Here is a 22576-nt window from a genome sequence, read left to right as displayed (position 1 = left end):
GAAAAATTCTTTTAATTATACACAGATTTAGAGTGTTTTTTTTTCTTCTCTCGGTGATAAGAATAAATTTCTTGAAAATGAAAACAAGCAGCTATATCTTTAATCGCAAAGCTGTCGTTATGCAGCAAGGGAGTTTAAAAGCACTCGGAAATGAGTCTAGTCTGAAGTAATATTTAAACGAAAAGAAGAAATTAATTCGCCGGTACTTGAACTCTTCAATGTGCTTTTGATGTTCGGAGCGCTTTACGTGTTCCCGTACCACTTCTTGCGTGCTCTAATGGCATTCTATAAAAAGGAATATGATTAAATTTTTCATAGACCGCGAGGTGCTAGATTTCCCTTGCTGATATCGCGTGACTTACGTGAGAGTGCCGGTGCCATGGATGGATCTATGAGAAATGGTACAGGTATCGATTACTCGTGCGAAGCTATCGCCACTGGCTGCCTGATGATTTAATACTTAGCAAAGCTGCTGGATCGTTGTAATAAATATCGAGCGGATCGTTTATCCCTCATTTCATATACAGATACGAAATCCGCTTAATATTTATTCGATAAAGTACGTGAATAGTTAATTGTACCCGAGCGAACTTTTCGACGAACTTGTTTCTTCGAAGTATCAAATTTGACCGAATGTGTTTTACAAAAAGTTCCAATCGAATTAAATGCAGTTTAGAAATTAGATTCTCCGACTCTAAAGAAATAAATGGAGAAGCTCGCGTGTAAATCTAAGGAGAATTATTTTAATAAACTGAAACAAAAATGTTTGACACTTTTCAATTAATTTAAAGCAAATTAAGCAGATTAAAAATGCTTTGCGTATTAATCCACGAAGACATAAATAAACAGAAGAATTTCTTATTTCAATTAATTTTTTATCCCAATAAAAATTTAACACAGAGCTTAAGAATATTTAATATTGAGAATTGGAAAACATTAATGAATGCTGGTAATGCTGATATTCGACAAAGCTTTCGCTGAAGAAAAATTATTAGCATCGTATTTGTCACAGAGTTCGAATACCGTTTTTTTTTTTTTTAATCTTTTCTGTTACGTAACGCTTAGCGATCATAGTACCCTTTATTAATTGTGACTTAATAAAATTTCGTACTTCGCGAATCAACTTCGTCGGAAATTTCGTTCCCATCTGACCATTTAGTCCCGATATGCCTGAACTTTTTCATACCTGGAGCCATTCATCTCCGGGCCAGTCCGCTATCTCACCAGTATAATCCTCGTGCTGGTGATCGTTGTCCGAATGATTCAATCTTACCTCGTCCGTGTCCTCGCCCTCGCAAGGCTTATTCCCGCAATCGATCGACTGCTCGAGTACCGGCCCGCTCGGCACGAGTCTGCACTGTTTCCGAAACCTCTTCGATCTGAAGTTCCTGGACCGGGTCAGGCTGCCCTCGCCGCATTTCGATGAGCACGAACTCCACGAGCTCCATTCGGTTAACTTGCATCTATCGCTCTTCAAGAGTCCGTCGTGATGACCATTATTATTGCTGCCGAATTGTAAGTACAATTATTTCGCAACGATCATGTAAATGAATCGTTATAGGTATTAGAGGCACACAATTTAAATAGATTTTTTGTAATTATACAGTTCGTGACATGAAAGTACGCGAATAATAGCCCTCACGCTCTTATATAATAGGCTCCGACTTTCCCTCTTGGGACACCTTGTATAGTCTAAGATATTTTCTCTCTCGAAAGTATAAGAAACTAATTAGAAAAATAAATAAGTAGTAGAGCTTTACGGAGCTTACTATCCACGGAAGATTTTTCAGCGAAAGAAGAATTTTAAGAAACTTTACAAATTAGTTCTTAGTCGCAGAGATTGTGAAGAGGCATATATTACCAATAGGAATTTTGTGTATTGTAGCAGGGTCTTCGACTCGTGAGAGGCGTGCCGCATCTGTTCGCGGTTGCCGCAGTTTCGTTCAGAAAATGACGTTGTCTCAGCTGAATGCCTCTGCCACAGGTGACCGAACATGCGTTCCATTTTTCCCAAGACGAAACTTTACAAGCTTCTACATATAAAAAGAACATTGATTATTTTTTAGATGTCTCACACAAAAACCACGCGTATCTGAATTCCGTATTAATGCACTTGGAACAAGAATCAGGTGCATCATAACTAGTGATAACGTAACTTATCTACATACAGCAGATTTATCATGCACTGCCTGTCTATAATAGAATGAAAAGCAAACAATACGTCGTAAAGCGAAAAATATGTAGTTAGACGAATTACGCTGAGCAAAAGCAAATTGTTCCTCACCCGGACTTATACCGTTTTTAAACAGTTCTCGCATCAACAATTTAGGGAATAATTATGCAGATTCTGCACGCGACGTGGAGATTCATGATTAACGTTACTTTAATCGTTCAACTTCGCGGAAACTCGTTCACGAGTTTTAATGTTTCAAAACTGACACTTAATTCTGTTTTTTTTTCTCCTTCTCAGGTAAAATGTAAATTTTTTACATCGCCGAGAGAACCAAGGATCAGACGTTAATGCGCTGCTTTAAAATTCCCGTGTGATACAATTAACTGTTGTAAATTCATCACGAACACGTTTCTTCTTTCTAATTCTTTTACTCGTATCCACCGCACCTGTATTATTCTTCGTATCGGCGTCATCGCAGGTCTTCTCGTACAACCGCTGTCTGTTGAGGGAGAGCTTCGCGAGGGGTTTCATGTCCAGACCAGACGGATCGTAAAAAGGCGACCTCGAGTCGTTCGGGTATGTCGATGTGATACGTCGAATCGGCTCCTGTGGCTCCGTCGGCGAATCGGGTGACTAGTAATTAATACAAAGGTAATAAATATCGCTTAACGAAATAATTATGAATGTTTGCTATAAGATATCTCTCTCGTATAAATTTCTCAAAATTCCTTATTTGTTGAATAATCTTCCGTGGATTTTATTTCTCTTAAAATTTTTTTTAGCGTCCGACGAATTTATTATCTCATTGTCGATTTATTAATTCTTGTGTCCCCCGCCTTTGCAAGGCGAATACGCAGCAACAACAGCGCGACAATAATAAAAAAAATAGATAAACCGTTACGAGTTACAAATTAAAAAATTCTCGCGATTAATACGCTCGATTTTTCCTAAGAAAAATAATGGAAGATAGAAAAAGAGAAGGAAGTTCTTCTTATTCATCGGAAAAATGCCGAGAGAGCAACGATGTCAGCAATTCTTGTTGCGTACAACGGAGGTAGCTATTGTGAACTGATAGAATTAGGTATTCTCTCTCTGAAGAGTTATTGTACGATCCCTCAATGCCGACAGATGACGAGTATCTCTTTTTTTTTTTAGTAACTCTCCATCCTTTCAATGAAGTACAAATAAATTGCGCTATCCTGATGCGTGCTCTTCGGGAGTTTCAAATATTCTTTCGTACAAATCGATTCTTTTCTTTAAAAAAACCGCTAAGGCACCCGATCTTAAATGATAAGCAATTAACTGCAAATAAAAATTGATATATTTGTTCACTTACCACGTATGTAATGCCGTCGTCTGTGCCAGCATCGTACGGGTAGAGATTTAATTCCTTGTGCTCTATCCAACTGCAATTAGGTAAACAAAGCTCGAGACCGGAAACGCCTACGAACCAATCCGGCGAAGGATCTAACGGAAAAAAATTTTTTTAAATCGGTAAGCGAAAAATTATTACTCAATTTGACACGAACTTAATAGCCCTTTTAATGTAAAATTAGCCTTACCAATCATAGATACCAAGCTCATCAAATGATGCTTTCTATCCACCCGAAATACAGCAAAGGTTTTGCCAGTTACATTCGGATAACTGATGCCTCTTGCCTTTATTATAGTTCTAATGTATTCGCTCTGATTTTTTAACTCGGATTCCAACTTCCGCGTCGCACCAAGCTCAGCTACCTGTCGCAGTCCGTCGGTAGCGTGGCCGTTGTAATCCCAGAAACGATACTGGCCCGTATGCGATGCGCCAATCACGTCCGAAAATCTGATCATCCATCCCTTGCTTGGAAAATCCTGTAGAGAGGCAGAATAATGAATGGACGACGACAAATCTGGGTAGGAGCGTCAATTGTTTGAAGTCTTCTCACAAATGATTTAATCGCGATTCCAAATATGTCAGATATATGAAAAGGATGCTACAAGGGTTCTATTTTTTCAAGTATTTTAGGCTCAAACAATATAATAAGTCTTTCTTTAATTGTTTGGAAAATCAGGCCTTAGCAGGGTACAAGTTAACACGTTGCGACTTGTAAGACAGAAATTTGTAATACGTACTTTTGGATGCGTGTTCCTTGACCACAGGCCTTCGAACGTGACTTCAAATTTTGCCTCATCGCAGGCACAACACTCAGAAAGGACTGGGCCTTGGTCGTCGGCTTCCGCTTTTGAGTCTTGGCACATGGTAAGAACCAAATTTTCGTCGTCCATATACCACGTATCTATCGACTCAAATACTGTTGCTCTGCAAAAAAAAAGACAAGAAGACGAAAATGTAATTGACTGCATGGATATTATGCCGAGAATGAATTGTATAAATAAGGCTGCTAAATCAACAATGCAATAGAAAAATAATGCAATAAAAAAGTCAAATAAGACAAAATAGATATTCTTTCGGAGTAACTCAAATAAATCGATAAAATTTCATATAATCACGTAATACATGACTGTGTATTAAATATTATGCATGTAATATATGAATAGCGCGATATTGTAAAATATATATTTCGTAATATCTACATGCATTTAAATATTATATTGGCGCACCTGCAACGAGAGATACATTATTTGTATTTAATTCTGTTTTAAAAATAAATAAAATAAGAGCAATAAATACCGTTTTTCCGCCCCTTTAAACGATGTCGATGACGGTTTTGAGTGAAATCCTTTAACACAAATACTGTATGCGTAGCGAAATGTTATAACGCTGCGAAATTTTACGCGTTTATAAATAATGTATGATGTTATAGGTGCAAATATATACATGTTTAACCATATATATATATACGAACATGTTTAAATAGTAGACAGTTACGAAGCAGCGTGCTTATCGTAAAAATTACCTCATTACTATTTAATTTCTTTTAAATGTCGCAAAATAAATATGCTTTTATTTTTCTGCAGGTTTATAAAAGCGTAATTTTATACGCGTACTAATAGCACGATAATACTGTCATTTAAATTTAAATTTAAATTACAACAAAAGTTGCGTCGGTATCATGTAATTTATTTAAGCTGCTATCCTGCGAATGTCGCGAAATAGATGTCATTTTAATTAAATTAATAAGAGTATCCCTACCTTAAGAGGATGCAACCGCTACCTTCAGCAGGACTGTTCCAAACAATGGATATGGATTCTTTTTGCATCTTGGATGTCTCCACGACGGCGTTCGCGCAATTATCCGCGAATTTGGTCATCGCGTCATCCTGAAGATCGAAAACGCCGACATCGGCCGTCTCGTTCGCGTTTTCGGCCTCGGCAGATATGAGGAATCTCGTGAACTTTCGGTGCATTTGCTCGGTACTGTCGGCTTTCAGGACCACTGAAATAATCGGCGATCTTTATTTGGTATGTCCGGATTGTATTTCGTTCTAAAGAATGGCCGCAAGATGTTTTGTATGGATGAATGTGATGCAATTTTGCCTATAAACGAATATAATGCTTCATTGCGTATTTATTCGTAATAATATATACATATAGATATGTTGGAAAAGATTATATTTGATAATATGACATGGAATTTAATAAAATGCTTTTACATGTAACGATATAAAACATGATAAAACATCAAAATAAATTTAATAAAAATTGCGATACATTATGTATTAATACCATATCTTTTTGCACAATATACTATTTTAACGTATGTAATTGAGGCCTTTTATATTTTTTCTTTCTGAATACGTAATTTTGTCAAATTTCTTAACGCTTAAAAAATTGTTAAATTTATTAATAACCGAGAAAAATGTGAGAGAAACGGATAATAATAGCAGATTATCGGTCTTTTAAATAAGTTTCCTTTAGAACTTCTATCTTATATATACGTTATGTACATAATACACACAAACAAAGAAACACACACATTTATTGATAGACAAACAGAAAATGTCTGTCAGACGATTCCGCTCTGTTTTACTTTTCTCCATTAGTCACTTAGAAACACAGTAGCTTAGACGAATTTCGCGGAAGGATATCCTTACAAGTGACAATTTTTACAAAAGTCCAGTCTCACAGGTACGTATACAACATAGCAATAAATAATGCTTTCGCTACTGATGTTCTGGAACATATGTATTTGTATTTTATGCACCTCCAGACACGGAAAATGTGAATTTATTCGATTATTTATTCCCATTTATTCTCTTTCGCGTTCTGCCTCGTCCGTCATAATCGCCGTTGAAAACAATGATTTTGTACGCGCAACATTGGTACGCAGTAGATATGCGGCATTCGCCATTACTTTTGCAACTCACACACACATATTTTATCTTACTTTGAAGCGCAGAAAATCAGCAATCACGCGTACGCATCGGACTAGAGTTGACGCAGCGTTAAAGAAGAGATATTCGGAGAAATAGAAGATTAACAGGGTGAATAATCCGAGGAGGTTGAGTTGCTGTGCGTAATAGAGTGATCATATAGTGACCTTAGAGCATATACACGTTGGCGTTTAATCAGCTAGTTAATATGAAACGTTCATATAAGCGTTGGATTGACACGGTAAGGCCATTGCAACCGCCTGTATACCGAGATGTAACTGGGAAGATGGCCGATATTGTTGTATTAAATTACATAAAAGACATGTTTGAAATGTACACACACGTTCCTGAGAGCTTTTTTCTCAATGAATTCGCCGCGCTTGACACGGTACCTAACACACTAAATCCAAAATATATTATACTGAAGATGTTGCAAAGGTATTTCTCCAACGTAGTTCGTGTTTACATGGAACCTGATTTCAGCCAGACAATTATTTTCACGTTTAGCACGTATTTAGGCGACAAACGTACATTACCCTTCTCTAACTGTATGAAATTTAACGAAGATATTAGTATTATATGCTTTTTGTTTCATATCAGTCTATTTAATTCTATACCAAATTTAAGATATAATTTTGAAACGAGCGAGACAGTGCGGGTCTTGACGAGACTAATGAGAAATAAGTACGGGATAGATTTTGATCACGAATCTCTACCACCTGAAAATAAGTTTACAATGTTTACTATAGCACAATGTTTTCCGAGTATAACGTATGACATGATTCATAATAATTCTAAGCCAATTGGTCTTAATATACAACTTGCTGATCTTTCGACATTATTTCCTGATTTTGATCTCCCTAAAACGATCTTTATGCCCCGGATTATAATGGTTCTTCCTAAGTTAGAAGATCCGCCCATTGCGATACTCCTTGCTATATCTATCAAATTAGATGATTTACGTGCGCCCGCAATGACTCCGAAATGTCCATTAGATTTAACCTATAATCAGATTCTTGAAGTTTATAATCATCTGATAGTTCCTGAATGCTTGAAATTGGAACTATGCACAAAATGGAACATTGTGGAAAAACAAAATAATGTATATAAATTCGCTTCTTGTTTTGCAACACATCGTCTAAAAGCTAAAAATTTAATATCAGAACTAAGGGCAGAAGATCCAAAATTAAACGATATATTATCCAAAATATAACACATTACACACATATACACATATGTGTGTAATGTGTGTGTATACCTACATATGCGCGCTCAATTTCTCTTTCTCCTTCATTATCGTCGTAGACATAAGTACTTATGTCTTTTATCGTCAAACATTTGTGAACATAATTAATTAACAATGCGCCTTTTTTATTAAATTGTATTATCGCTCAGTTATTTTTGTATTGCCCAAGACAAACGGATTAAATTCTAAATTTTTATATACATAAATAAAAAGTATTTTTTTTTCCGTTTCTTTTAGGGCACTATATATTTTAACATTGTAGATCAATATGTCTTCATGAGAAAGTAATTTGCTTCAAGTTGATTAAATATGCAGATGTTATTTGGAAAGATAACTTTATTAAAATCAAAGATAAAAATATAATACAAGAAAAATATTTTTATCTTTGATTCTTTGATTTTTTGCGTTATAATTTTATATTGCGTAATTAATATTGCGTTATATTAAAGACTAAAATAATAAAACTGTCCAGACATGGGTACGTGTCCAGGCATTGGTACATTTACTTTATCTATGCATTAAATTAAATCTTGTTCTGCACGTGGCAGCAGAAAGGTTGAAATACTCTTTCTTATATAAGTTTCGAGATACACATATAAAGCTTGGGTCATTGTCCATAAATTACATATTAAATAATTACAAACTGTCGAAATTATATACACAAATTGTCGAAATTAAGCAATGTACAGTATGCATTAGATAATTAGTATAATTATATATTTGAAGAAATAATTAATTAATTAATTATTACATTTATTATTACTATTATACATTTTACATTATTACATTAATTATTACTGTACATTGTAGACTGTGTAATAAGAGTATTTTAACATTGCAATAAAAACCAATGCCGCTTGTCGCTATATCTTTTTTAACAGATAATTTTGTATTTCTTGTAAAAAATATCTTATAGGATAAGTATATTATTTGTTTCAAGCAATACACAAATATTATTTACAAAGGATTTGTAATCGGTAACGTATATTGTAATCATTTTAGACTGAAGAGTAATGTCCGTGTTATTACTTTTCTATTAGTAAACTATCAGTGAATCCGGATTATCGGAATCACATCGGATTTCTTTTATGTATAAGTGTAAAATACATGAAGTTATGTTGTATGTATGCAATATACATGAATATATTAGTTTTCGTTATTAGTATTATGTATGCATTTTATAATGTTACCAAATCTAAAGGTTCAAAATGTATAGCAAGAATAAAAAAATTAAAAAGACTTTTACACAGCAAATTTTTTCACGTGTGATAAATTTATTCTACAGTATGCACCAGTTGATTAATATATGCATATAGGTGTATAGGTGTATTGAAGAAATAATTAATCACAATTTTTAAGAAATAAATTAGAAAAATTATTATATGTTTTACGTCAATATACTTTAGCGCAGTTTGTATTGTTACTTTTGCGCAGTTCATAACAAGAATACTTTACATTACCGCTATAATTATAACATCTTGGCTCTCTTAATAATATTTTATATTAATGTTTTATTCACGTGGTTGAAGTTTGGAGCGATCTTGGAGCGAAAATTAAAAACAATTTAAAGTAAAGTGAGTTACTGCCGCAAATTATTATCGTCATAATTTCCAGTGTAATTAATCGCATTCTATAAAAATCTCAAAGAAGGGCATTTAGAAACTTTCGTTTTGTTCGCGTATAGTTCGTAATTGATTGCGACCGAAAACAAAATTCTGCATCTCCTCCTCCGGCAGGAAAAATTTAAACGACCGAGGGAAAACTTTTAGACGAAGGTATGAAAAACAATAAAGTTCAATGGAGGAAGCGTAGCGTTCAGTTTCTCGATGCACATCGGAATATTGATTTTATTCTGGAAAACACGTAGAATAGTGCACATTACGGAAGAAAAGTCGATGTGCTAAACTCATCAGTATCTTCCAGAACTTATCGATTCATCTTCCGACTGCCAGTTCCTTATCTGCAAATTTTTTTTTTTTTTTTTTTTTTTTTCAAACAAGACACTATAACAAGTACCGTAGTTATTAAGTATAATATAGTATTATTGAGTATAATATTTATTATTGGAAATGCCAAAAGAGATATTGGACAAGCATGAATATCGACTTATAGATTTTCCATGTGTCGAAGGAATATTCGCGTTCTCGGAATAGAAGCATATATCCAGCCCGGGTACGGGCCCGCTATTTATAGCAGGGATTAAACACGACACACTGTGAAACTGCGTTCAAGGGGATTCATTCTATATTACAAAATATTCTTTAACACATGTAAGCGTGTTACATTTTGCGCTTATTTAAACGATTTAGATTTCAATAAATTATCCGTAGATTTGTATAATTTTAATAAAACAATTTTTTTTCTTTTTTATCAAGTATTTGATTTGATTAAATTGTTTTAGCATCTCAACGTGTCACGTACCTACGTATCCGTACGTTAATAACAATAATTACATATACTGATTATACTTAATGTGTCGGAAATATAAAAATTGCACGTTCTTTCTGAAGAAGGCGTCAAATCATAAGAACGTGAAAAAAAGTTGCGTAAATAATTACATAAAAATATTTATGTAACAATCTGGTCGCAAGGTTGTCCACTCGTAGGTCACTCTCTACTCTCTACATCGTGTATTGTAAATACTCAGCTGTTTGGAACGGTATGGCTTCTGGGGTGTTACGCGGGTCTTCTTGAACCACGTCTCTTTTCATATACGTAAGTCTCACATCGGCTCTTAATTCTTGAATACACGAGAGGGATTTTCAAGATCCTTTGCAGTATTCACTTTTCTCCGATATTCCTCCAACACCTTCGATCAAAGTTTTTCCCGCTTCTGCGTAACTTTTGAAGAAACTTCAAAACTAAACTTTCGATAGTATGCAATTTAAAATTATCGAAAATTATACTTCTCTTACTTGAACAAAATTCATTAGGAAGTCATGCGTTCCAGATTTAAAAAGATTTTCCGAAGCGATTTAAAATCAATGAATTATGGCTGAAGAGCTATTAATCACGATTCAATAAAAAAAATATATATATTAATGGTGTAATTTGAAAAGATACATTTCGAAATTATTACACTGCATGTGTAATCTTTTCGACCAATTCTTTTTTTAATAGCCGGTCTTTTTTAACCAGAAACAGAAATTTTCATCTGACAATAAAATATGTATTTTTGGCCACGATATATTATGCTTGGGTCTATATACTACGGATATTAATAATACAAAACTTCATTAATAAAACATAGAATATCCGAGTGATTTAGCGCGCGTTGCCGGAAATCAATATTATGCATAACGGTGAATTAAGCTAAAAAATCGCCAACAATTAATTATCCAACATCCTGTGGTTATTACCATTCTAGAGAACGTCGCATTTATCGAAGCTCGAATTCGTGCGTTATAGAGAGAGTGGTGACAATGAGTCACGATGTTCACCTCCCGCATGATCATTCCCATAACCCTGAATTAAAAGAATTAGCTGCGAAAACGCAGTTAACTGAGACCTTCGTCGGGGTATCGCGTTTCTCGCAACGAGCCTCCCCCGGACATTGGAGAACACGTCGCGGTCGGAAGAGTATCGCCGACGTATAAGTATGCCACATCGCGGATCAGAACTTGGGCTGCATTCCGATATTTACCGTCAACAACTGTCAGTAGTGAAAATCTATAGTATACGTGACGTAATATATAGAAAAATATAGATTTTTAGTACTAACAATAAATATCAGAATGCAGCCTTCGACGATTACGGCGACTCTTTTCGTTGCGTTACTTTTGAATCGCATCTCGAAATTTCATTCGGACTTGCTTCGTTCTGTAAGATGCAAGAGAAGCTTGTTTTTCTGATCGCGATGCAAGCACGCTAAAATTTATATTTCGATATTCACTTCCCTCCGCTTCCGCTTTCAGAGAGATAGATGGTATTCGACAGTTTTCCAGTTGCTCGAAACTTTTATCGGATGATCGAACCCGACCTAAAGCCGAACGAGAATCCGTTTAAACCCGATCGGCGTTTTGCATCACGCGTGTCCGGTCTCCGTCTCTGAACCGGGGTCTGTCGAAGTTCAGCGCTGAATTCGTTCGTTCGAAAGCTCGAGTTTTCATTCACGACAAAGCGGATTACACGTAAAGCCGAACAATAGGGTCTGTCTGCGCGCGTAACGTTCTCTCAACGTTAGCACAACAGCGACGCCGCGACTGGATGAATTATTAATCAATCTCGTATAGTAATGAACGGGTGCGTTCGCGCTTTACAGTATCGCATACGTAAAATATCTCCATTTCTCTCTCTCTCTCTCTCTCTCTCTCTCTCTCTCTCTCTCTCTCTCTCTCGCTCTCTCTCTTTCTCTCTCTCTCTTGGCGCGTGTCTGAAATTCCTCGAATATAATCGCGATGCGAGACGACGACCACAGTATTAACTTCCGGCGGCGGTTGGCGGTGCAGAGTTCGGCGGAGCGAGCAGCTCGGATGTGCTCCCATCTCGCGAATAATCACAGCGTCGAGAAACGATAGCGCTAATTTGTGCAAATTCGAGATCGCGATGAAGTGAAAGAGAAGGAGCTCTCCGCGAAGCTACTTTCCTCTCTAAATCCGTTCATCCGGCTGAAGCCAGTGGAAAAAGATGTAGCCGTTTTCGTGCTTCTAGAAACATTAAAATTGTAGAATGTCTGACCACACGCTGCATTATACCTACTACCACTTGTACGACTTCTCGACTTGCTTTAAAGAGAAAAGTCGGAACGTTTGTGAATAATGAGGCACTCTATTACGCGGATGATTTACGTGTACCGCGTGGCTTGAAATCTATCGAGCTTTTAAAATAAAATTCAGTTAATCGGGGAGAACATTAGTCGACGTTAATAACACGATTAACCCGTGTAACATTAGCCACTGTGTTCATGCAATCAACTACCCCCTAATTAGCGAGTCGCCGTTATTTTCCGGGATGGTGCAGCTCCACGGCTTTTAATAAAACCCGAAAGAAAATAAAAATTTATAGCTGTTTGTAGTGCTTTAAAGTTAATTAACGCTGCAAGCAATTCTCGGCGTCACTTGCACCGATAGCTTCCATTAACTCTTAATGATTCGTTGACACTTTCTAGACGATAACTAACCACAAGGATAATTAGCTAACTGATTTCACAACGGTCACATCTTAGAATTATTTTGATTAATCGTACAACACTTAAATATTAAAGGATAAAATTTAAACCAATACTTTGAGTTAAATAACATTTTTAATTATATATGTCGAAATTTATTATTTCAACACAAAACAGTATAAATTTCATTGGTTTAATTAAATTAACATTGTTTTAGCTAAATTAACGACATATTGAGTAGGAGCAGTGGTGACTTATAGGAATGGTTAAAAATGACTCAAATTGAATATAATTTAAAACTACGAATTTAACAGCGAAGCCCAGCCTTTTTAATCATCAATTTTCAAAACTTAAATACGTCTCAACATTTTCCTTGGAGGAAAAATTCCAAATTAGCCAAGAATCAATAAGAACATCCGACAACTTCAATCAGTCTACAGACAAAGAGGGGAGATCTGCTCGCGATTAACACCTATCGCATATAACGTTGATTGTGCCAGCCCTTTACTACCCCTCACCGCATTGTTTCGCGACTCTCCATTGCAGTAACGGCGCAATAATTTTCCCGAGCTTCCTCGGGAAGCTGGCGTCCTCTTCTTCGGGATTTAACCCCGGGGCGAGTGCGACCGACGCGTAGACTTCCTCTCCGGCCGGCGCGATTTAATAGAATTTTATCAGGTCGGGGCCATTGAATCCGCTCGCGTTAAACCTGCAAGCGCGACGCGATGCGGCTCGCAGTGTCTCGCACCTGGCGTCCCGCCAGCGTTACATAACGCATTAATTCACCGGGCACGAGAGATTTGCATGCGTTAGTGTATGAACGTCCGCAGGCGCCGGAGCTAAGTTTCGCGAGAGGAAGAGACGGAAAAAGAGAAAGAGAAGAAGAGAGCGAGAGCAAACTTTATTGAGCCAGATCGCCGACTGGACATAGAGATGTTTCCGTAGGAGGCATCGGAATTTGTATCTCAAAACGCGCAGAACCGATTTAAATTCTAGGGCATCGCGTATAAAGTGGCGAACAAGTGTTCGTGTAATGTTAAGATTATAATAAAAGCGATTATAACTGCTAAACTGGCCGGTCTTGTTTCTTGTATTACATTGTAAATTTATACGCTTTTGTAAGTTTCAACGTGAATAGATACGCGAAAACAAAGTTCAAACTCCGTAATTATTCAAGAAATAGTTTATATCAGAATAACATGCAAGTAACGAAAACAGGATTTGATTAATTAAAATAAATGGCTCATTAAGTTTGTTATATGCTAAATTATGCCTTACGGGGGATACCTACTTGCGAATCGTCCCTATCGACGCGACATAAATCTGCTGTTTTGCCGTAAAATTCTGATTGGACGGTTTTAGTCGAAAGAATTTCTCGCTAAGGGTATGAGAGGGTCATAGCAGGGGTATCTACCCCGGCGTATCGAGGCAGGAGAGAGGCCTGGGACTACGGTCATCGATCCAGCTAACGATATCATGTCGCGCGAGTTAATGATACTCGATATAAAAGATGCGAAAAAGCTGTAACGATAGCTGTGCAGTCGAGAGCTTGATAAATGTGTCGGCATCTCGGGCAACGTAAGCAAGTAAAAAGTAGTTTTTCGTAGAATTAGAGTCATAAATTAGTTGGAATTAATAGATAACAATTAATTCCAACTAATTTATAACTCTAGTCGTCGCGTTTTAGACAATACTGAGTGCTAACTGTCATAAATAATAATGATTTCAATATTAATACATCAGTGGAAAAAACATGTTTCATTTATATGATTTATATATATGACATGTATAACAGATTGTATATTAAACTAAACGAAATGTAAATCGATAACAATTATACCCAACAAGAAATTAATTGCAGATTTAACTGTTAAAATGTTCAATTTATGTAAATACTAGTCGAATTTTTAAAAAAGAATTTACGTCAAATCCACCAAAAAATATGTCGTTAAAAGAGTTTTAAAGCGACGGGTTATCTTCATGTAATTCGCAGTATTCGCACAGCTTCTCAACGAGGGCCGATTATAAAACTGTAGCTGCGCGTGAAAGCTAACCGTCACAAAGCTAATCGGTCAAAGTTCATCGTGGGTCGCGCGCGCGCCCGGCATTTATCCCGACTTTCAAGGCGAAATGACCTTTTCGATCTTCCGTCGCAGCTTCCCGAATCTCCGCCCTACCTTTCGATCCAAAGCGCGGTTTCCGCCGGCCGGAAGAGCGCCGTTTGCGACGCGCAGAAAGCCGCGGCGTCCGAAAGATCTACGGTCTCTCCTTCGATAATTGCCGCAATTACTGCTAAAGGCGTAGAGCCACCGGGAAATCAACGTGCGCGAGCGCGTCGTATTTCAGACAGCCATCAAAATGCCGGTAATTGATACGCGCGCCGATGACCTCACCGTGCGTTTCAATTCCTCGACGTCAGTGTGAACGACGGTGTTAACGGCGGAATTTACTTCACCTCTCTCTTTCAAACCGAAGTCTTTATTTTATCGAAAAGAAAAAAATTTTGAATTTTTTCTCTCGCTCTCTTCTTTCACGGACTAATTAATCGAGAAACTTATTTGGAATTAAATTTTTCGTACGAATTTGCTCTTATTGTATTAAGATTCATAAATTGGTTGATTTCGTTTTATTAGCTTAATATTTTCTATTTCATTATTATTGTCCGATGATTTCGATAGATACAATTCACATAATTGCAAATATCGTCCGCACATTTTACTCGGTAAATAGACGTATCCTATTTCTTGATTTCCTTCGCAAGCGGTTGCAAGTTTTCCGGTTTATTTGCCTTTTCCTTACCACATAACGCGCTTCACTATTTCACCAATGTTGTAAAGCCAAAGAATATTGACAAAGCGAAGCAATATCTGACATTTTAAGAGCCTTGGAATTCCGTATCAGCAAACGTATCCATATAGAAGGCTTATAGAACATCAAAATTCTGCTAGCATCGAATATTGCAGCGGACACACCACCGGTGACCTCCACGGCAGAACATCCCGTCGGATTAAATCTGATATTTGAAAATCGGAATATCATAAAATAAATATTGTGTTTAAAAAATATTGTACTATGACGGATCTTAAATGTGTGTGTTCACACATTTTAACGAAATTTTAATGAAACTTTAGCTAAAAAGCTAAATATCTATATGATTTTATTTGATTTAAATAATGATTTTATGACATAATTTTATTTAATTTATTTAATTATTAATTATGTCAGTTTTCCTAGATTTATAATTTTATACCTTAAATTATGTAACGGAGAGATACAATTATTACGTTTAAATGTACACGTGACGTGCGACATATTTATGCAAACGTAATTTTCAAAAGATATCCAGGCACGACTTATAAATGTCAAAGAGAGATCTGTACTTTATCCTTTTCCTCACGTTGCAGAACTTATTTAAAGTTTAAAAGCATTCAAATGTCACACGAAGGTCTAAAAGCAGTCGCTATTTCTCATGACTACGACAACTTCGACTAACTCCTCAGTCGGATACCATTTCCTCAATTCATACATCTAAATAGTGCAGTATAATAAGCCGTATAATTTATGAAGCAACACCAAATACAATCTTCTCTCTTTCCTCACATACACATATGTACATGACAATAAAGACGGGTCAATTGGGTTTATCTTTTGATTTCTGTAATATGGATGATATAGAATTACGAAATTATATCAACGTTTCGAATCCCCTTGTTCGCGACTACGTTCTTACCGCTGTATCGGGTGTTCGGCATGTAAGCGTACGCAATGTCGGTCCTGTTGAAAAGCGTCATGAAAAAGTGATATTTGCCCAAGGCATTGGAGCGCGGCTCGGTGGTGCCTTCTATGATCCGGGAGCATTTTGTCGAATCCGTAGTGGTTGCTGTTGCGAGCAGCAACAAAATGCCATGGTACAGAATCCTAGTATTATACATCGCCTGCAAACAGAGAAAATAACGTAACAATATTTCATTCTCTCGTTCGACAAATCGGCAGCAATTCGAGCGTGACACATTACAGATTATATATATAAAATCAAACGTTTTTACGTTAAATCGATGACACAAATCCAAACAGTTTGGATGATTGAAAAAGCATATTCACGTTCAAGTACTATCGAGTATCGCCAAGAATTTGATGAATTACCACTATTCTCTTTTAACGTTCGCGTTGTGATAATGCTATGGCGCTTATTGAATATGCGCGGAGTTTACGTTACAATTTACATCAAAGATTCAAAACGTGAAACGACTGGGAATAGGCAGAATTAAAATGTAAATTGGTTTCGTGAGAACAACCGCGGTGATTCTTGATCCCTCTCACGTTTGAAGGTACGTCGCGCGTCCTCACGTTCTTCGTTTATTCCCCTATTATGCGTTTCAATTAAAATTTAAGCAAAAATATTCCGACGTGCCGACGCATGGCGTGCGAATTTAACGTTTGGCGATTTAATTACGAGCTGAGCTTATGCTACTGTCAAGATGATTGAAGACGTACGCGACAGGTGAGACTTTCTTTTTTAAAAATCGATTCTGAAGCACTAAAGTATTAAAATAAACGGAGGTAATTGCTAGCTAAAATAAAATTAATTTCTGTACATATCTAAAGAAGAGAGTTATTCGAAAGAGGTTAATCTCGAGGAGCTAAAAGTTTGAAAGATGCAGAAAAACTGATCATTCGTATCTTGAATCTGTACGAACTAACTCGTTTATTCTAACTGCAACGGCAAAGCATTGCGACTACGAGGATTTGCGAACGTGGGTGGTGCACGTGAGTAACCGCGGGCTAGAACGATGCCAACACGTGAGACAATTGCCCTCGCAGTAATCACGTGTAACAAAGCGTGACTGAAAATGCATCGACACTGAGTCACTCGGCGATCTTGGCAGAATCTTGGCGCCGAAACGGGTACGTTAGAGTCGTTTGCGCTTTTCCCGGTTCATTGAACGAGCACACATCCGAAACATCCAAAGTGGTAAAGGTGAAGTGTGAAGTGTCGATGAAGCAGTTTAAGCGTGCCTTTTTGAGTAGCTCTTGAAGTCGATCTTTCTCATTCTTAATTCGGAACAGAATATTTATAAATAGAATATTTATGTTAAAGTGAAAACGATATTAAATCAAAATACCGAATTTAAAGTATATTAATTATATAAATAATGTTAGCAAAATATAATAAAATTGTGTAAGTTACAATTTACATACCTAACTACCTAATTTTGAAGAATAATTATATGTAATTAATATAAAAATATAAAATAAAATATAATAATATTATAATATATGTAAAATAAAATAATATAAAAACAAATACAATTTTTATCTTCTTCCTTAATAAAATAATTATAGCAAATAAAGAGGAAGAGACACTCGCGCGTATCACATTTGCTCCGTTAATTACAAATAAATACGAGCGCACTCATTAATGTAATTAAAAAATATAAATTAACTTCAATATTTTCCGATGGGAACGCGAAAACAGTAAATAGCTAATTATGCATTGCATCATGGCCTGGAATGATTGAAACGTATGAATTACGCAAAGTTCCACAGTCATTGCCGTTTAACGGGCAAAAATTGATGCACGCTGTTGAACGGCGCGTCTGACGATAATGCGGTCCACACAGTCGTATGTACACGATATGCGAGACGGAAAATACGGTGGCTTGTACGCCATGCGACACGTTGATCCACGAACATCACTGGCCTCTAATAAGCTGGTTAACCATAAATCCCAAGCGCCTAAATATATTGCGCCAAACCGGTGTATATATAGGGCATGGCATTTCACTCGGTCTGGCGTTCTGCCATGTTCGTTCCCTCGGTCGCGAAAGACCAACAGGAACTCAAACAATATCTACCAAGAGACTCGATCGCAGTTACGGTTTTCCTGCAGTCGGCGCTTACATTGCCGAAATTATATTGTTGTGTGTATGCAATTTGTTTGCAAGAGATTCAAACGGCCATGAGAATAAAAGTACGGAATTACTGAAAATACATAGTGATATATAAAATTATTGTGTCTTATCGCATAGAAAATATTGTAGAGAAGATTGTACAAAATTCTAGAAGCATTATATTCTAAAATAAATTCCTGAATCTACAAATTTATGCTTTTAGAATTTTGTACAATATTTTCTATGCAATAAGACACAATAACTCTATGTATCACTAGGTATGTATTTTCAGTAATTTCGTTTTATTCTCATGGTCATTATAATGCGAGGTAATAGAACTCTCCGAGCAAGTAGAATGATAAAATTTTTTATATAATTAACAATCATTATACTTTGACAATGTTCTGATAATTATTAAATAATCGCATCTATCAACAAATTTCAATAACTATATAAGATTCATTAACATAGTAAAGCTTTTATTGCATTTCATTTATTTACAAAACGCATTAAGAGGGTTATATTATCCACGATTGGAAACCTAATTAAACGGAATAATAATTATATTTAAACTACGTTTATTTGCTGTATTGACGAACGTGCGCGATTATTAATTAATTCCATTCCTGCTAAGCTGTTAAGCCCTTTATCTGCGAATGGCGTATCACAGAATTTCGCAGCCAATATAACTAGAATTTTAAGTGAGAATAATAAATTAATATTTCCCAGCATTGTTAATTTATGACATTGTTACTTCACGTTTGTTAATTCGCGTAATAATCAACATGGATAATAAATCGCCATTCTAACTCGATGAAAAGCATTTCTATAGATAATTTAATACAGCACAATTAATTAAACGTCCAATTCCAAGGAGCCACTTACTGTATTTCTGGCACAATTTGTTTTGTACTGTCATTTACACGTGCACAAAGGTTTAGGCTTCTACCGAGATTTTATGCAGTATTAATATTCGAGTTTCGATCCCGAGGTCGTTATCAAACTAAATGAGGTTACTCCGGATGAATAAACGGCTAAGTCGTACGTCGGGATTACGGGAACGAAGAGCGGTGGGATTTGGAGGGACTCACATCAAGAGTAACTCCGGACGACAGATTGCCCGCCAGTGCCGTCAATATGTCGGTCTGGGACTTTGGAAGAAAAACGAGGGACGCGCGATGAACGGGATGAGGACCTCATCGGCGATATTACGACGATCAAAGCCACGGAATGGAGCGCTTAGAGGAGGTAGAGAGACGTATTCATATCTTCGTCAAATAGACGACTTGATATTTAACGGCGCAGTCACCGCGATATCCGTAATAATTTTCACTGAAATAATCCGAAGTCACGAGACGCACGTTATATCCCGTCATCGTCGGGAGCATTTCTTGTTTCCTCGCTGTCTCCGTCTCCTCCTTTCTTTTATTTACCTAAATGTATCTTGCACGGGAAATCGCGATCCGGAGATTTTATATCGCTGTAAAACACAGTCTACTTTACCGAATGCTTTCCGAAGGAAATTGCGTTCTTGACATTACCGCTTGACAGGATATTCTTCCTTGCAATATGCGACCGTTATACATCATGCTTCATGAAAGCATACTTTTTAGATGTAAATTAACCCTTTAAAGCACATATTTTTTTAGTGTAATAAAAAATTAATATCTAACTAATTATGTGAAGTGTTCCTTTTGTAAAACAACATCGGAGAGATCTCTCATTTTTTGTTGATTTCTTTACTTCGTATAAAATAGTATTTTTTTCCATTCCACTTAACATCGTGTAATTGAAGTCAAACAGTCGATTGATTCCACCAAAGTTTTAATAAATTAAAAAAAAATTCAAATCCATCAAATTTTTTTTATATTTTTGGTATTTCGGTATTTTTGTGTGTGCTTCAAAAAGAGTCAATATATAAATGCACACATTAACGAAATACTTTTATAAATGCCTGTCTCGTCCAGCTGTTTGCTTTTCACGCGGAAGAGTGTAAAAACTTCTCTCTCCCTCTGAACGGTATGATAAAAGCTGACTTTTTTTTTTTGTCAAATCTGCATCACCGGCATTGAGCGTGTAAAGCATCTATAAAAAATGTAGGGTATTCAGCTGTTCGGCAAGCGCTTCCGGATAAAACATTGATTTTCCACTTGAAATAATCGCGGCTGATAAATGCCGTCATTGGTCTCATAGAAATGTTTGTTGCGAATCGTTGAGCGACCGAGCCGACACGAGAACTCTCGGTATTGACTAAACAAATATAGTAATTTTAGAGTAGAGTAGAAGAGATGAGAGAGCACGCCCTGCTCGTTGAACAATCATTTCATTAGCGGCTGTCAGAACAAAACGGTTGAATAGTTACTAAATTACCGTGGTATCGATTCGAACTGTTGCTCTCCATTAACGCTCGTCAAATCGTATTTTAGCGAATCGATCGTCATTATTCGAACATTTTCACACATTGATTAATTATATTTTTATGTTAAAATTTTGAATGTTTAATGTGCCTGTCATTAATATATGAAAGTATTTTGACAAACGCTCGACTAAATTTCTCAATCTCTTCGGAGTTTGGCGTAATCTATAGAACTCGGAAGTCAGAAGGACTCGAACAACATTCTATCTCATTATTTTCTCTTTAATAGCGATTGAAAATACACGTCGACCGAATAATCTCTCAATACTTTCCGGCGATTCACCGAAATTGTAACTTTTCGGCTCGCCGGCTCGCAAAGAAAGGTTCGACGTGACATGTATTCCCGGCGGCGCTCATGTAAGAAACGAAAATGCACTTGTGCAGCCGCCGCTGGCACAGAAATCACGGCGCGGGCGGTTCGATCGCTTTTTATCCGAACTTATCCATGTTGCGCCGCGGACGCAAGCTCTGCGCGTTCCCCGCAGTCCCCTTTTCCGCTTCCCGCTGTCCTTATCTGTTCCTACGACCTACGAGCAGCCTGGCAATACGTTTGAATAATGTGCCTAGTCGTGCATAAGGGAAGCACTGAAAGCACTCTGCACGCTTGACTAGCCGACGAACCACCGATCGAGCAGAAGCCAACGAATATTTCAATCGGGACGCGCAATTACACGTTATCATTAAACGTTTATCACAAAGGTATGGTAATTAAGTTACAGTAGCTTTTCGCTCTTAAGCCTTCTGAGCGATACATTCGCGCGCGCGACACAACGTCTTGTTGTAAAATAAACCTCTTTTATGACCTCTCACGATTTTATTTCGCAAATGTGTATACATTGCACTGCTGGTCTTTGTCTCTGGCATCTCTTTCGCTACAAGCAAATACGTGTTATTCGAGTTTTATTCGATAAAAGCTATACAGGCGACTGAGCTTATTTCGCCATCGACAAAGGACAAAGGCGATTCTTCTCGCAAGGGAATGCACGCAACATGCAATTACACCCAGAAAGTACACAAAGGCTGATTCGAAATAAATCCAGCAGCGTGACCTGTCATTCATTAAGCGAATGCGTTTGTGTTTTGCATTAAACATATCTTGTACTATATATACCTATATATTTTGTGCATTTCTTTCTCTTTTTCATTTTCTTTTTCTCCCCTTATACGAGACGGCACTTTTAGAAAGAACGCTTTACGCGACATAAGATTGTATTTTTTTCAAAGATTCTCTCGTTATGGGTACAATCGAGGATATTTCGAGTAAGTGGCTACTCACCATAATGTCGTTCGCGAGGCACGAAGTACGTAAAACTCTCTTCTGTCCTTCGCGGTAGTCACGTGCGTTCTCCAACGGGCGGTAGGGAAACACACCAGTGACACGTCCGCCACCGCCGCGGTCCTCCGGCTGACTGACAGCCGTCTGACTACT

General features: G+C 36.9%; 1 protein-coding gene across 5 annotated transcripts in view; it reads right to left on the bottom strand.

Annotated features, from left to right (window-relative positions):
• The window catches only part of LOC139819637 (spondin-1), a 27651-nt gene extending 5075 nt beyond the window's left edge, over positions 1-22576 (bottom strand). For 4 of the 5 annotated variants that reach the window (XM_071789140.1, XM_071789143.1, XM_071789145.1 and 1 more), the window contains exons 1-9: positions 22424-22576; positions 16571-16775; positions 5307-5550; positions 4286-4472; positions 3736-4024; positions 3510-3640; positions 2620-2806; positions 1862-2033; positions 1187-1505 (exon numbers count right to left, since the gene is read on the bottom strand). In XM_071789140.1, the coding sequence (XP_071645241.1) occupies positions 1187-1505; positions 1862-2033; positions 2620-2806; positions 3510-3640; positions 3736-4024; positions 4286-4472; positions 5307-5550; positions 16571-16775; positions 22424-22426 (1737 nt within the window). In that variant the 5' untranslated portion in view covers positions 22427-22576. The remainder of the gene's footprint in view (positions 1-1186; positions 1506-1861; positions 2034-2619; positions 2807-3509; positions 3641-3735; positions 4025-4285; positions 4473-5306; positions 5551-16570; positions 16776-22423) is intronic. The other variant, XM_071789144.1, reaches the window with a different exon arrangement.

Source organism: Temnothorax longispinosus, chromosome 9 (assembly GCF_030848805.1).
Source record: "Temnothorax longispinosus isolate EJ_2023e chromosome 9, Tlon_JGU_v1, whole genome shotgun sequence".
Classification (NCBI taxonomy): Eukaryota; Metazoa; Arthropoda; class Insecta; order Hymenoptera; family Formicidae; genus Temnothorax; species Temnothorax longispinosus.
Note: the sequence above shows the minus strand (reverse complement) of the source record. Positions and strands in the feature narration are given on the sequence as shown.